The sequence below is a fragment of the Physella acuta genome, unplaced genomic scaffold (assembly GCF_028476545.2).
Source record: "Physella acuta isolate Inbredline_101_S28 unplaced genomic scaffold, ASM2847654v3 ptg000194l, whole genome shotgun sequence".
Lineage (NCBI taxonomy): Eukaryota > Metazoa > Mollusca > Gastropoda > Physidae > Physella > Physella acuta.
The window spans coordinates 58,954-76,806 of record NW_026731713.1 but is presented as its reverse complement, the minus strand read 5'-3'; the positions used below and the strand labels follow the sequence as shown (position 1 = coordinate 76,806).

General features: G+C 37.0%; 1 protein-coding gene across 1 annotated transcript in view; it reads left to right on the top strand.

Moving 5' to 3' along the window:
• LOC131936886 (glutaminase liver isoform, mitochondrial) overlaps positions 1–17,853 on the top strand; it is a 27,157-nt gene extending 9,304 nt beyond the window's left edge. The window contains exons 3-15 of the mRNA XM_059293983.1: positions 7,295–7,431; positions 7,725–7,854; positions 8,286–8,365; positions 8,804–8,967; positions 10,042–10,133; positions 10,496–10,554; positions 10,864–10,930; positions 11,213–11,263; positions 11,974–12,150; positions 12,324–12,455; positions 12,850–13,004; positions 14,158–14,298; positions 14,568–17,853. Of these exons, the coding sequence (XP_059149966.1) occupies positions 7,295–7,431; positions 7,725–7,854; positions 8,286–8,365; positions 8,804–8,967; positions 10,042–10,133; positions 10,496–10,554; positions 10,864–10,930; positions 11,213–11,263; positions 11,974–12,150; positions 12,324–12,455; positions 12,850–13,004; positions 14,158–14,298; positions 14,568–14,697 (1,515 nt within the window). The 3' untranslated portion in view covers positions 14,698–17,853. The remainder of the gene's footprint in view (positions 1–7,294; positions 7,432–7,724; positions 7,855–8,285; positions 8,366–8,803; positions 8,968–10,041; positions 10,134–10,495; positions 10,555–10,863; positions 10,931–11,212; positions 11,264–11,973; positions 12,151–12,323; positions 12,456–12,849; positions 13,005–14,157; positions 14,299–14,567) is intronic.

The window sequence follows — 17,853 nt, the reverse complement described above, 5'->3', positions numbered from 1 at the left end:
GCCTATAATTTAAATATATGCGGAGATGACTCAAAGAAACTCTGCTTGTCCTTCATGACAAACGGTTTTTAGTCTACATGTACGACCCCTGCACTTAGTTTTCTGAATCCTTGTTCTGATAATGCTCCTTTCAATGACGACAAGCTCGTAAAGTATAATCTAATGTTTTATTTATAAAATATGGCCCAATAAAACCCACTCTGTTCCCGTGTGCCGACAGTTTAACGACGTTTTGTTGAGAGCAGGTTTGAATGTTGGCTGGTTAGGTCACGGGTACCTCTGTCCTCAGTGCTGACGTCACGAGGTGAACTGCTTGTACTGGCCTTTATGCTGGTCACTGTATGAGTGGACATTATCAGATGTTGATAAGAGGGAAAAGAGGGCGCCCAAGACAGACCTGGAGGCGGAGTCTTCTTGAAGAACTGAAGCCAACAGGGATGTCTTGGGAGATGACAAAATTAATAGTCGGGGATAGGAAGAAATGGAAGGAAATGGTGGAGGCCCTATGTTCCATAAGGAGCAAAGAGGACTAAGTCAAACAACTATGGGTGGACACTATCAGATGTTGATAAATTATGGGATGTAGCTGGCACAAATATTGTGTAGTGTATCATATGACGGGTTCTCAAACAATTTTTGGTGTCTCCCAAATTGTGATTACATTAGAAAAAGATACACGTAGAAGCTAAAATTTAGTATAATCTTTTCCAGCCTGTACCTAAAACTCATGGGGTAGATGAATTAGAATTCATCTGATTCGGTGACCTCGGCATACTAGGGATTGTGTGGTCAGCACTAATCCCATCAGGGACGTCCTACAGACTCTCGAACCCTTGATCCGAACTCGAGACTTTCTAGTTTAGCAGAAGTAAGCTCCTACTTTCGCTCCTACATTCGAACACGCCGTCCCATAAAGTTTACCATGCATAGACTAAACCAAGTTATATAACTTGCTGTATTTATTCCTATCCCATATTGACAGAAAGCTTTTAAAAAATAATCCCTTGTTAACTCGGTATAAAGTAAAAAACCACACGAAGCCCACAAAGGGTTATTCAACTTTTGTTTCTTGTACGACCTTGCATGGCCCTAGTGGGTTTATGGCTTCTTATGAAAGTGTATCAGTAAGTCAAATATCTTTTATCTTTATTGCACTTTAAATGTAAATTCATGGCTTGAATCGTAAAAATCCACTTTTAAAAAGGAAGCATACATTTGCTAAATGTAACATTACATGAAAAAAGAATAGAAGAAAAATATGAATAAAGTGAACAGATTTGATGTCGTGGAAATAAAATCGTATGGACGTTTGCATGAAATGGCTTTGGCAGGTGCCTCCAATGTCGAGTGATATGGGCATGTTATGTCATGATTGTGATTTACTTATGATGTCATCAGTGTGGCTAAACATTTTTGTGTTTACATATTTTTGTTGTTGTCACGATTTATTGTAATTTTATCATTTGGTGGGGTTTATTTTCTGCCATCTTAAAACTGAACTTTTGTTAATGTATTCTAAGGGCCCGGTTAAAAGTTTCAGATCATGGGTCTCAGGCAAGATGTGTCCATGCTTGCCTCTTGTATGAAGTATCGCCAAGCCTTTAAAGTACAGCTCCCTACAGGAGAAACGCTACAGTTGTTTATTTTTAGTTATTACGTATTGACTTTACACAGTACTTTAAGCTGTTAAGTCTCAAGGTGTGAATTCGCCCTTGGCCTACATTTCTTAAAGCAATCGTTCTTCAACACCTTACAGATAGTCGTACGGTTCCGGTTATGTTATTACCAAGAACCAGTGACGTCACATAGTTTATGCGGCTCTTGAGCCACACAAAAATGTGCGATCCTGTTTTTATGGAGTGGCACCTCGCCCTGAAGACGGTCAAGATAATAGCACATCAGAAGACGGCTTTAAATTCCGTGTATATGAGGTTTTAATAATGTAATGTGCACATTGTTAAGGCCTTGTTCAAATGTTAGCGCCTCTGTAGCTTACTGAAAATATTCATCTGTCCTCTGTCGATTCGATGTTGTCTTGAGCTTGTTTCGTCTTAGTTAAAAGCAACGGTGACGTCATTACCCCTACACACCTACCCCTACTACCATCATTAGTCATGGGGAAAAATACAACTACTCGCTTCACCTACTGACATTTTGTTTTTAATTCAAATTGTCTATGGTATAACAAACAATAATATATTTACTATACTGAATTTAGAAGCCGAAGCCAAAACGAATGCATCCTTGGTAAGATTATATCTTGTTCACTAGTTGTGGAGAGTTGGCCACGCAAACTAAATATCATTTTTTATCCTTAATATTTTTAATTTGTCGTGTTAAACGGAGTATATGGGAAAATATTGAAATCGGGAAATAAATCGAAATAGTATACGCCTAGTATTGCTGTCTGGTCCCTATGTGCGTGTGCTTGTGTGTGTATAGTGTTACGATGATAACTTTTTAACTTTTCAGTCATATGGACACAATTTTATTTATAAATTTTGTATTCTATATGTAGGTTTCTGTCAACTTTTGGAGCATTTCCAGTTTAAAAAATTGCTACCTAACTGTATATCAGGGTTTCTCAGAAGCATTCAGAATGTGATACCTTTGTTACATATTCTCATAAAGCAATATATAATATTTTCTTCTCACGATTTCTTAAAAAAAATATTAGGGGAGCTCACTCCCGCTTTTAAAAATTAAGATATCGGTTGCTGAACTAGCTGAAGGATGACGATGTAGTTTTTTAAACCGAGGTTAGGAGTGACGGAATTCAGTCTTTAGCGTCATTCATGTACGGGATTATATTGCTTCGCCTCTGTGATGTACCACCTATTTTCAACTAAAAGAATCTCATGTCTACCATCTGTTATTGCGACGTGTCTTTAGAAATCGGTCAACCAATCTCTACTGGCCTGACAAAGTCAAAGACAAGGTCATATTTAAACCACATTTCTTACACAAAAGTTGTGTACGAAATAAATCACTGGCAATGCCATCAAATTGTAATAAAAGAAGCCTAGGTTTTAGGTGATATTCTTGGCGACTGTAAGGACTTGAATTAAAACACACACACACACTATTAGCCAGAACACTATTTTAAAAAATTTGTGTGGATTGCTGGGGCAGGACCTTTTAGCACTAAGCTAATGAACGGGGTTAGGCGATTAGCAAACTGCTTTGCATTGTTGAAAACGTAAATCTGTCGGACGTATTAATTGTTGAGCTTTTGGGTTTAGTGAGGAGACGAGTGTAGGAACTTAAGCAATTTATCTTACAACTCTACACGTGAAGACGGATTTGATTAGCTGACACCATATTCTCAGCCCTGATGATCTGAGCTTATTTAAAGCTCCAGTTGTCCTCTTATAAGCCCCAGACTTGATAGTCTGAGCTTATTTAAAGCTCCAGTTGTCCTCTTATAAGCCCCAGACTTGATAGTCTGAGCTTATTTAAAGCTCCAGTTGTCCTTTTATAAGCCCAGACTTGATAGTCTGAGCTTATTTAAAGCTCCAGTTGTCCTCTTATAAGCCCCAGACTTGATAGTCTGAGCTTATTTAAAGCTCCAGTTGTCCTCTTATAAGCCCCAGACCTGATAGTCTGAGCTTATTAAGAGCTCAAATTGTCCTCTTGATGGCCTGAGCTTGTTTAAAGCTCCGATGGTCCCCTTATAACAAGGTCACACGCCTGACATATTTAGCATGCGATGTTTTCCCTAAAATTCATCGGTTCCAGGACTCAAGACCCCGATTCCGACCATCGCTAATGCATACCTGACCCTTTAAAGTAAAGGTGGCTGATGATCGAGCTCACCGCTTCATTTGCCCAAATAACCCATCACAATCGTCGTGACTTTGATGATGAATGTTTTATTTGACGTAAGAACGCTTCTTTAGTTGTCACTAGAATGGACATGGCTGCTAAACCCAGCTCAATGCTTTGCGCCATTTCGAAGATCGCAAATCCTAAGATTTCCAATATTCAGTGCATAATATAAACACAGCATGCGACTATAAAGACCATTATATAAACAACGCCCTCTCTAACAGGTAGAAAATATCTTCCCCGCTGTTTTTTAAAAGTCGTATCATACTCCCAGTGTAACCAGCGTCAAGCACGTCATTAGGTCCCCCATTCTTCTTGATCTGTTTACTGTGACCACGGCTTATTGCAACCTTCAGCGGAGCGTGACGCCGTGCACACAAAGCTGCAGGCTCCTCTTGCGTGCCCTTCCAGCTATGCACAAAGGACACTGTCAAACGCTGAAGGACATTCTCGGCCTACACCAGCGCCGCGGGGCGTCAGACCGTAGTTCGTGATATCAAAGACTGGTTCCGGCTATAGCTCGGGCCTTTATGGTCGCAGGCAACCCGTGAAGCAGAATGTTAAAGGCCAGTTGGGAACAAATTGCGTCTACTTAAATTACCGTCTGGGTCTGGTTGACCACTCATTTTCTTCTACATTTACTTAGTTATATAAAGATTACCATAAATATAATATATATATATATATATATATATATATATATATATATATATATATATATATATATATATATATATTCACTTTTCGAACCGGGTAAGTGAAGTAGAGTTCACCTGCTTCTCTTACCTCGGCATATGAAGGGGGATAGGATGGTGAGCACTATGCCCAGCCGCCTTTACTTTCCCTAAAGTGAGTTAAGTAGGTACCCATCAGACATGGGTGGACTCTTGGACGTTCTACTGACCTGAACCCTGATTAGAACTCGAGACGTAGCATTCTAGCGCTCTACCGCTAGGCCACACCGTCCCATATTTTGTTCATACACAGCTCGACTGATAAGGTTTATTGCCGAATGTTTTTTGTTGTTTTCGTAACATCTCTATCACGGTGCCTTTGTGCACTAACCATATGCCCAACCTATGCCGCATACTTGAAGTAACACTAGTATCAACGGGTGCTTTACAACAGCCTGATAAAAGAACAATGCCCTTTAAGTACCACCTACTTGTAAAAGGAAATGACGCATACGCTCTGTCAGCATATAGAGTCTATATATCTACATGACAAGACTACCCGTAGTCTGATATTCTCCGCCTCTTTAGCAGCGGTAGATTTTGTGCAACCAGCGTGATCAAGGCCTGGGATCCTGCACATCACGCGAGGGGGGAGGTAGGGGAGGGGGAGTTCCGTATCTGTTTAAATCTGTAAGGTGACACTTCTGTTGATAACTCCAGACAGTTTGCTGGCATCATGTGACTTGTCATGGAATTTTTTTTTACCCCTCCCCCCTCACTATTTAAAGGTTGTTTTTAAAAGGCCGTAAAGGGCCCCTTTCCCTATAATAAAAACTGTTTTTTAGAACTGTAACAAAAAACGATATTGAAATGGGTTAAAACATACTGACTCGAAGGTCTCGAATGTTGAATCATTGTGTGTGTGATGTTACTTGATGCAGTGTCTGGTTTACAGAACAGGGTAACGGTGTCGTCACACCAGCGGGTTTGTGGCCCTGTTGTTGCGACAATGTCCTTGATTTATTTCTTCAGCGTATCTACAGATTAAGTTCACCTTATAGATCTATCAGCTGCTCAGCTCACCGTATTTTATCAGTTTGGGTAACCCCATATTCGCGACCTAGGTCACGCAACTAAGGGTCATCCCACTTGAGCAGTCTAGGTCACGCAACTAAGGGTCATCCCACATGAGCAGCCTAGGTCACGCAACTAAGGGTCATCTCACATGAGCAGTCTAGGTCACGCAACTAAGGGTCATCCCACATGAACAGCCTAGGTCACGCAACTAACGGTCATCTCACTTGAGCAGCCTAGGTCACGCAACTAAGGGTCATCTCACTTGAGCAGCCTAGGTCACGCAACTAAGGGTCATCTCACTTGAGCAGCCTAGGTCACGCAACTAAGGGTCATCCCACATGAGCAGCCTAGGTCACGCAACTAAGGGTCATCCCACATGAGCAGCCTAGGTCATCCCACTTGAGCAGCCTTGGTCAAACTCTATTAGCTCTATAGGTCTTATGATATTAGCGGATTCGATCTCATCATATCCCTATTATCGTAGGTTCTTTCTCCAAATATTCGTATGCTTATTGAACTCATACACTACCGGAAAGCATTCGTGTTAATGGGTTATCCGTTGACGACGTTACTCTTTGAAAGGGGTTTTTTTTTTGGGGGGGGGGGGGGGGAGATACAGATTTAACCATGAACAAAGTTGATTGAGCTTAGTTCATATTTTGGAAAGAAATCGTTTTTTTTTTAAACAACAATAATTGCAATTTTGAGGAGCGTGCTGTGGTAGGCTGATGTATAGTATAACGACATGTTAGAAGGGGGTGGGGGGGGGGGGGGATGAGTGAAAAGAAGGGGGGGGGGCTGAGTTTGAGGACCATGTGTGACTAGAAGGTGGGGGTAGGATACTTTTAATTAAAAAATCTAAAGTGTAATGTAGTTTATCAAAGACACCTAATTCAGCTTAGCTTGTAACTAACAGTTAACTGTCAGTACAAGGTGTCTAGCCATGGATTTTACACAGATCACCATCAGCTGGTTTGGTAGAATACGGGTCTGTCACTGATAGCCCCATTTTGATAATTAACACCTGGGTAATTAGTTAAAATCACCGTGTAATTGGCGCAGAATTTACTAATTGATTATGGGGGAAATTACCTCAAACATAAATTTGTCTACCAGCTGGGACGAAGTGTCGCTGAGGCTAAAGACAACTTGACAGCTTCACCCCAAGGCATAGTTTGAGACAAAAAATAACCATTTAATGATTTTCTTAGTGTAACACTACTGGTTAAAATGTATAATATACACTAAAGTATTTCTATAGGTATGTTTATAAATGTATGGTTACACACACGGCAGTGACTAAAACACGCTGAACTCTAACATAAAGTACAAGTGCTGCTAACTTTTTTTAATGTCCTCTACAGTTTTATTACTCTTGTACTGGGGGCATTTTCAAACAGTGGTTCTCACATTTTGTTTTATTTTATTACGTATTTTTATTTTGTTTTTAGTTCATTATGATATATACTGTTTCATAGTATGTCTTCTCATCTAAAAATAAAGAGAAAGTATATAATTTCACCTATTAATTAGTTCCTGAAGTAATTTTGTGTGTGTGTGTGGAGGGGGGGGGATACAAAAGCTATACTGGTACTATGAACCTATGGCATTATAAAATTACATGCCTGTTGTATTAGAAACAAAGTATTGCTGCTATATTTGTACCACATGTATCCCATTTCCCTTGAGTAACAGCTTATATTTAATCTCCGCAGGCTCTCCGTACCACAGGGCTGAGGGAATCAGATCCACGGCTGAAGGAAGCCATGCAGAATTTAAACAACATCCAGTCAGAGATCATAGACATCGACTCTGTTCAGAACATTTATATTGACAGAGAAACTTTTAGAGAGTAAGTTGCTAGTTTGTTTTCTTGTTATTATACTGTAATATATCATTTTGATGTGTTTCTTTCATCATTGAGATTCATAAATACAGACCAGACATGTTGTTCTGTCCTTGTTTTTTTTATATAAAGGAAACTAATGTACCAATACATTTATGTAAACTATAATATAAGTTATAATAATAAAAATTAATTCACCATAGGCCTATTAGCGCTAACGTTCTTTACATATTTATGATTTTAAAAGTGACGGTAGCGCTTAGTCATTGGTGGATTAACTATGTGACTCTATGTTTTAGGTGTATAGCAGACAACATAATCCTGATAGCTAAGGCCTTCAGGAATCAATTCATTATTCCAGAGTTTGTTCAGTTCACACAGAGGATTGATGAGATTTTCTGGAGAGCCAAGGCCAACACAAATGGGCAAGTAAGTTGGTACTGAGCGGTGTTGTTAATATTTAGAGTGACTCACTTCACAACAAATGACAGCTGCTGTTCATATTTAGAGTGTGTCACTTCACAACAAATGACAGCTGGGATTGACATTCATTGTATTGTTTCACAACAGATGACATTCATAGTGTGTCACTTCACAACAAATGACAACTGATGACGAAGTATAAAGTTCAAAGTGTAAACATAGGGGTAGACTCACTTTATGTTTATACAAATATAATTAAAAAAAGCATTTCTTGTAAAATTTAAATTGACTATAGGAGTTATACTGCTAAGTTTTTCTTCTCTGCTATAGCTCTATAGTTCTATGAAATAGTTCTATAGGCCTATTCCATCACACTTCCAATACTTACCTCATGCTCTGTGCAGTTGTGTGTTTCAAATGTTTTTTTCCCTCCCCAGCTCGCCAGCTACATACCACAGTTAACCAGGTTTAACCCAGAGAGCTGGGGGCTTGCCATCTGTACAGTGGATGGACAGAGGTTGGTGCTGCTCAGTTCTAGAGCTCAACAGCAACACTGTTTAACTAGATGAAGGTCAAATCTCAAAGCAAACCCTTACAACAACCAGCTTGTCCAAAGCCAAACCCTGCCCCCAACATTAACCAGCTAGTCCAAGGCTAACCCTTACAACAACTACCTAGTCCGAACCTAACCCCTGCCCCCACATTAACCAGATAATCCAAACTCAACACTGCTCCTACATTAACAAGTTAATCCAAACCCAACCCCAGCCCCAAAATTAACCAGCTAATCCAAACTCAACCCTGTTCCTACATTAACCAGATAATCTAAAGTCAACCCCTTCCCCCTGCATCAACCAGCAAGCGTATATACCCTGCCACACCACATATTTAATGTTTGCACATTTATTACCATGATTTATGATTAACCAATGTAAACACTTTCAACTTGTTTCAGGTATGCTATTGGAGATGCCCATGACCCAATCTGCCTGCAATCTATAAGTAAGCCGTTGACCTATGCAATGGTGCTGGATGAACTAGGGCCAGACACTGTACACCAGTATGTTGGACAAGAGCCCAGTGGTCAAGCTTTTAACACCATTGGTTTAGACCCAAAAAGTAAGATATATTTCTTAATAATTTAAATGTATTTAAATAAAGGGAAGTAATAAAAAAAATAGGCTTACATTAAAACGTTATAGACCTTTCCATCAAAAGTAATATCTCCTACATAAGTGTAAAAAAAAACAACTCATGAGATATGGCCCCTGACATTTACCTCATGACATGCCCACACACTGGACCTAACTAAGGGGTCTGGACCTAACACCACAACCACAAAGCCAAGTTTCTTCTGCCTATATTGATTGGTTGGTCTTGAGGGGACGGCGTGGTCGAGTCGGTAAAGCTCATGGTTGCTAAAGCGAAAAGTCTCGAGTTCGAACCCTCGGGCAGATGAGGCTCGTCAGCTGGGGACAGCCACTCTTCTAGGAGAGACAACTCCAAAATTAAACAACTGCTGCCTTGTAGTTTGTTCTTGGTTGGACAAAGGCTATGGAAGCAAATCCAAAAAGAAAAGCAGGCTGAAATCGGAGTCAATGGCCTCAATGGCGCAAAACCAGTTGACACGTAACGCTTAATTGTGTTGGAGGCGTGGTCGAGTCGGCAAAAAGCTCATGGTTGATACATTCGAACAGTCTCGAGTTCAAACCCACTGGCAGATAAATCTCAATCCCCTCCAACACTAATAATTAAGAACGAAGAAGAAGAAGAAAGAAGATTGGTCTTGGATTAACTTTTTCTTGTATTGTAGATCGTCCACACAATCCTATGCCTGTATTGATTGGTCTTGGAATAACTTTTTCTTGTATTGTAGATCGTCCACACAATCCTATGCCTGTATTGATTGGTCTTGGATTAACTTTTTCTTGTATTGTAGATCGTCCACACAATCCTATGCCTGTATTGATTGGTCTTGGATTAACTTTTTTCTTGTATTGTAGATCGTCCACACAATCCTATGCCTGTATTGATTGGTCTTGGATTAACTTTTTCTTGTATTGTAGATCGTCCACACAATCCTATGCCTGTATTGATTGGTCTTGGATTAACTTTTTCTTGTATTGTAGATCGTCCACACAATCCTATGCCTGTATTGATTGGTCTTGATTTAACTTTTTTCTTGTATTGTAGATCGTCCACACAATCCTATGGTGAATGCAGGTGCTGTAGTTATCTGCTCACTACTGAAGCAAGGGATGAACATTGCGGATAAATTTGATTATGTACGTTGTTGTTTGTTAAGACATTTTTGTCACAGTTAAAAAAATATTAAACTATTTTCACTAATTATAATTGTTTTTTTTAAATTCTTTCCATCATTTTAAATTAAGATATAGTTGTATAGTGTATGATTCCTAATTATATCCTTTTCTTGTTTATAAATACAATTTCAAGTATTTGAATCATCATACTAGTCTTCGTCTGATGTAGATTTAAAATATTTGTCTCTTGCGGATTTAAACTATTTTCTCCATCTAAATAAGTCTCTCATTACACCTGCTGTTTAAAATTACCTTACAAACAAGCAATATTTGCTTCACAATTGTCTGTAAAAGTTTTTATCTTGTGACTTGATATGTTCCAGAACCAGCAGAGATTGAGACTTCTGGCTGGCAATGAGACTGTGTTGTTCAACAACTCCATGTAAGTCAATGTTATTTATATCATGGCTGTATAGAAGTGTAGGAAGCTGTGTGAGGCATTAGAGCCATAGACAGTGAGCATTGTCTGACCCAAACTACTGTACTAACGCCATTCTCGAGTTTGAAAAAAGTTTCCTTAAAAATGTTTCACTTTCACAAAAATGGCGGTTAAATGTTTGCTTGGAAATTCTCATCCCACCACAAGCAACTGTTATATTGTTCACAAACCACAGGTATGCTTGTAGATATCTTTGTGTACATTTAATCAATTAAAGTAATGTTACATACAACACACAAATGCTTGTTTCAGATTCCTGTCTGAACGTCAAACAGCTGATAGGAATTTTGCCATAGGCTATTATCTTAAAGAGAAACAGGTTTGTAACTTATCATGTAGGCCCTGCATCCCTTTTAAAACTTTCTTGAAAAAATCTAATTAATGAAAAAGCAGATATGAAAAGTGCTTTATGAAGTTTCAAACAATTTTAATCAACTTTCATACAATGTTTATAACAAGTTCCACTGTAAAACAGAATATCATATTTTTTAAATTTTAGGTTAAAGTGTATGTCTGTAATAAAACAAACATAAGAAGAGTTATTTTTTTAAAAAGACTTTTATAATAACATGTGGATAATTGTTCCATTTAATGTCCTCAGTGTTTCCCAAAAGGGACAAATCTTCATGAACTCCTAGATTTTTATTTCCAGGTAACTAAACCACTTGTACCTATTGATATGATAAATATTTCTTTTGCCATCTCTAAAAAAAACAACAGTATGTAAATACACATATCAGACGGTCATAGTTACACACTTGTAAAGACATGAGTTAAATATTCTGTAGTAAAAATGTATTAGGTAATTGATGTATTATTTTTATAATTATTTTCTACTACATTTCTGAACATGATACTATTAAGTAGATAATAAAACACTTAATTCTAAGAATACCTTTTAATCCTGTTGCCAGCTATGTTGTACCTAAGGATAGCTTTTAATCTTGTTACCAGCTATGTTGTACCTAAGGATAGCTTTAATCTTGTTGCCAGCTATGTTGTACCTAAGGATAGCTTTTAATCTTGTTACCAGCTATGTTGTACCTAAGGATAGCTTTAATCTTGTTGCCAGCTATGTTGTACCTAAGGATATCTTTAATCTTGTTGCCAGCTATGTTGTACCTAAGGATAGCTTTTAATCTTGTTACCAGCTATGTTGTACCTAAGGATAGCTTTAATCTTGTTGCCAGCTATGTTGTACCTAAGGATAGCTTTAATCTTGTTGCCAGCTATGTTGTACCTAAGGATACCCTTTAACCTTGTTGCCAGCTATGTTGTACCTAAGGATACCCTTTAACCTTGTTGCCAGCTATGTTGTACCTTAAGATACCTCTAACCTTTAACCTCTAACCTTGTTGCCAGCTATGTTCTGTAGAAGTGACATGTGACTCGGGAGCCGTGATAGCTGCTACACTAGCTAATGGCGGCATCTGTCCCATCACTGGGGTCAAGGTCTTGGAGCCTTACTGTATCCGTGACACCCTTAGCCTGATGCTGTCCTGTGGCATGTATGATTACTCTGGACAGTTTGCCTTCAAGGTATAGGAAAACATGCCCATCTTAACATTAGATAAGAAAAGTATTTTTTAAATTCTGTACAATTATTATAATTGTACTGAAAGATTTGGTCTGTGCAGCACTAAAGAGGGTAAGGCTACAGAATGTATCATGACTAGTTAACCGTGTTTGATGATGTTTGATTTATTTCACAGGTTGGGCTACCAGGCAAGTCTGGAGTCTCAGGGGGCATCATGCTTGTTGTACCCAATGTTATGGGAATCTTCATGTGGTCACCTCCCCTTGATCACTATGGAAACAGTTGCAGAGGGATCCAGTTTTGTGAGGTGATTTTTTATTTTATTTAGGAGTTGTCTTTGTTTAAGATAGCATTTAAATTGGATGAAATTTAGCCGATTCCACATCTAATTCTCATGTTTAGATTTATAACTGTCCCTTAAAATTTATTACATTAGAAAAGAGACAAAGTTATAAAACCATATGACATACTAGAAAAACTAGCCATCGGTCATTTGTGTACCTGAAATCAACAGGGAGTAATGAAAAGTGTCTAGGCATTGTTCTGTTCATGTATTCCCTTTAAAATTCTGTGTCCATGAAGTCAAAAGCTGCACTTCTTCCCCTAAAGACATAACTTTAACTGACTAATGTCTACTAATATATACAATATAAGATACCTACTAGCTAAACTAATTATTGTGATGATGTCTACAAATGTAGGACCTGGTTAAAAGCTTCAACTTCCACAACTATGATAACCTGCGACACACCCCCAGGAAAATGGACCCACGTGTGTTACAAGTGGACTCCCAGGCAAACTTGGTAGTCAATGTGTTGTTTGCTGCCTATAATGGGGATGTAACAGCTATCAGAAGGTAGGGTTTTTGTCATACTCTTAGATTTAGTGCTCAAACTATTTGTTTGATTTAACAGGTCATGTCAGAAAATTGTTAGATACAAGATCTGATCGTCAATTTGCACTATATATTTTGGTGTTCATATATTCAAATTTTGTTATATATAATTGGGGGGGGGGGGGTTTAAATGTGTAAAATTAACAAATTTAGTATGAAAATTTTGCTTTAAAAATAGAATACTAAATAAACTTGGTATAAAAATACCTAAAGTAAGATAAAAAATACTTTTATTTATAAAACATGATACACTGTGGATTAAAAAGTAGCATAGCGAGGCTTTACCATGACTAAGTGTGTTGACATGGACACTTTCAGTGGCTCTCCTGTTCATTCTGTCCATTAACATTTTCAATGGTTTTCTAACACTGGCACTACCCACTGAAGTGTAGGCATATATGTTTGTTGTGACATGACATATTTGACACCCTTCCTGTGACAGATCTAATACTGGCACTACCCACTGAAGTGTAGGCATATATGTTTGTTGTGACATGACATATTTGACACCCTTCCTGTGACAGATCTAATACTGGCACTACCCACTGAAGTGTAGGCATATATGTTTGTTGTGACATGACATATTTGACACCCTTCCTGTGACATATCTAATACTGGCACTACCCACTAAAGTGTAGGCCTATATGTTTGTTGTGACATGACATATTTGACACCCTTCCTGTGACAGATCTAATACTGGCACTACCCACTGAAGTGTAGGCCTATATGTTTGTTGTGAAGTGACATGACATATGTGACACCCTTCCTGTGACAGATCTAATACTGGCACTACCCACTGAAGTGTAGGCCTATATGTTTGTTGTGACATGACATGACATATTTGACACTTCCTGTGACAGATCTAATACTGGCACTACCCACTAAAGTGTAGGCCTATATGTTTGTTGTGACATGACATGACATATTTGACACCCTTCCTGTGACAGATCTAATACTGGCACTACCAGTGTAGGCCTATATATTTGTTGTGACATGACATGACATATTTGACACCCTTCCTGTGACAGATCTAATACTGGCACTACCAGTGTAGGCCTATATGTTTGTTGTGACATGACATGACATGACATATTTGACACCCTTCCTGTGACAGATGTGCCTTGATGGGGATGGACATGAACCATGCAGACTATGATGGCAGGACAGCCTTACATGTGTCAGCAGCAGAGGGTCACCTTTCTGTCGTCAGGTTTTTGTTGGAGAAATGTAACAGTGACCCATTCTTAAAGGACAGGTTGGTAGTTGTACACTATTTTTTGTGACTCTATCATCAAAGGGAAAAAACCCATAGAATTCGGATTATTCTCTACTTGCTTCCCTTAAGTATGTTAAAAATAATTTCTTTAGGTGTTGATGTAAGTTTCTTGTGGTCTAGGTTCTGTTTCATCCAAACACTATACCAAATCTCTCTTTTATCAATCCCCTAAACAAACGGTCGTTTTTTTTTTTTCAAAAATTATTTTTATTTCTTGAATCATCCAAAAATTGTCTATGAACTCACAGATGGGGTTTTTTGCCTATTGATGATGCTAGAAGGTTCAACCACTCGGAGACAGCAGCTGTACTGGAGTCTTTCATGAAGAAATCAAAAGAAGGTATAAGGACACAAGGTGCCAGTCAAGAAGAGAAGTAGGAACAGTTATGGCCATCTTCTGTCAGTGATTTACAACTTACCAAACTTGCAGAGATAAATATATCTTTAAAGAACAATTTTTTTTTATAAGGCTCAAGCTTTAGTTTGTTATAAAGACTTGAACAAATGATATCCAAAGATAAATAAGTATGATTAGAATTCCATGTTAGGGACTTAAAGTCCTACATTTATTTATTATATATTTTTATATTTGTTATCTGAAAAAATTCCCACACATCTTGGTGTGAATGAAAGATAAGCATTAACCTCTGCCAGCTTTAAGAATACATTTTCAGTGGCACAAATAATCATGTTACATTTGAAGTTTAAAATATTGTGTTAATTTTTTTTTTGAAAATTAAAACTATTGTTATTAAACGCACAGAAAAAAAGAATGAACCTACCTGTACACATATTATGGATTTTTGCATGTGTTGATCTTCTCATATGAAGTGTTATCTAGTACAGATTACGGGTTAACTTTGTATGTTGTGTATGGGTCAGCCTGACATTGACCAAATTATGGCAACTGCACTATAGTAATTAGCTCTGCCAAACTTTTTATGAGTATACCCCATGTAATACTAATATATATCAATATATTTGATTCTTATATATACTGTTGTTTATCAACCAATAATGTACCAGGAACTCAGTGAATTGGATTGGTTTAGTATCACCTCATGGTGACACTACATTTCAATCTAAACCCAAATCTCACTGACAGCATGACTTGCCATGTAGGACATTTTTTTACTCTAACCCAGTATCATGAATTATTAAAAAACAAAACAAAAAAAAACAATTTGTTAATATTATATGAAAGAGTATACCAGGCTCTTGATTACAAAAAAAACAACTTATTTATCTAAGCCTAGAAAAACAAATGTCACTACATTTATTTATCCCCCCCCCCATTTGTCCTGTGATATATCAGCCAACCATTACAATACCATGGCATAGTTAAATACATATTGACAGGTAATTCCATTCAGTCTTTTCACAAGTGCTTGTTGAATGTAAAACATTTTAAAAATTTAAATAAATGTCTTTAAAAAATTTGGCATTGAAAACAGAAGTATAATTACATGTGTGTTTTGGAGAATGCATCAATTTTTTTTGTCCCAATGGTTTGAGCCTATAGTTTTTTCTACAGAGTTGTGATCTTCTACATTGTATGTACACTTGTCTCTGTGAGAAACATATTTGTAGCAACATTTTTATTTGTTTGTTATGTATTTGTAGATTTATTACATTTGTAGATTTATAATCCACACCTATTGTTTATATTTATAAATATATATATATAGAAAAAAGTATACATATTTTTAAAAAAAAAGTATTTAAAAATTTTAAACCTAGTGCCAAACTATTTTATGAATCTCAGCATTAATTAATTAATTAAGGTCGCCCTAAAATTTTTTTTTGAAAAATGAAAAATTCTTAGAATTTTTTGTTGACATTTTTCTATTGTTAACCTGAAGATGGCTAGGAGGGCTGTTTCACCAATTGATGCCACCCACCAGTTCTGGTTACCATGACAACCTAAACGTGTTCCTCAGCTCCATGACAAGCTACGGTTGTGCCATACTTCTTTTTGATTTTTTTTAAATTCCACTCTCTAACCACATAAAGTGTAGAGCAGGTTGTCCAACAGGTTGGTGTTGTGGTCTGAATATGGGTTGCATCTTAGACAACCCAGGTATAAGCATCGGACTAAAGTTGTAGTATTAACAACCCTCAGTAAATTCCATGTACATAAGTTTTGTTTTGTAGATGATAGCATTAACCAAGATGATCTCAGCTATAGTGTATTTAAACCTAGCAGAGTTGTATCTTTGTAACTCTTACACAAATAAGTTCAGACATGTTGTGTTTCTCTTCCAACATAGCTAATCCATCTAATTATGTTGATTTTGTCTCCAGGGTTTTCTTAACTAAACCATCTCATTATGTTGTCTTTGTCTCCAGGGTTTTCTTAACTAAAACATCTAATTATGTTGAATTTTTCTCCCGGGTTTTCTTAACATGACTTAGATGTGTTGAAAAACCATTTGAATTATAAAGTGAAAGAAATCTAAGTATTGTAATGTTTTGCTATATAATTGTATTTTATACATACAAAATAACGAAACTATCTTTAGATTAATATAGCTGTAATATATCAGTCCAGTGTTATGGTGGGGACTAGAAATTTTTTATTAACTGCTGTTGATTGTCCATTTATTACGACTCATTACTTTGTTGACTGTATGAAACGAATCAGTTGTTTGTGTTTTGTATAGCTAACCCCAAATCTTTCACCAGCTTGTGATGTATTGAACTCACAATTTTCTAAGTATTCAAGACATGTTTTATTTATGCTAATCTTGTACATAGATGGTGCAGCTTTAAATTTAACTAAACCACCGCTGGTACATTGTGAGTGGGTGGTTTGGTTAAAGTCACCAGAGCTTATGATTCATGTTAAAATATTTACAGCTTCTTAGATTTATTATAACTAGTTATGGGCCATGTCTTTAGACTTTGCAGACTTGATAAGTCATTGTAGTAGATATTTTCGTTTTGTGCGTTTCAAAAGTAAAATGTATTTTGTTCAAACAGGAATAGATATGCCGTGTTTAATACTTTTTTAAGATGTGTAATTTTTCTAATTTGTTTTGTATCAACAGTAATTTTAAATATTAAAACAGATATTTATAAACAAATGTTCAAAATCTCAAATATAAATTACTGTAATGCTGATCTGATTTCTAAAAAAATATATTTGAACATTACCCTATATGTTTTGATGTAGTTGCTAGAATTAAGCTTAGAAAAAATGAATTTAAAAAAATAAATTTAGACCTACAAAAAGTTTTCTAAAAATCCTGGCAAGTGTTATTTCAGACTGTTGTAAACTATGTACAGTTTAACTAGTGTGATTTCATTTAAAAATATTATACCAGCTTGCTTAAAATATGAGTAGTGAAAACAATTTCAAGTGGACAACTGACCTGATTTCATTGGCTCAGATTTACCATAGAAGAGATTAAAGCAAGGGACACAACTATGTTTTGCTAGTTGTCTCCCCTACCCACTGCTGTACATAGAATTAACACAGCTGAATTGTTGAAATTGTAAACACAAATTTCTGGTCAATAGTTGTACAATAAA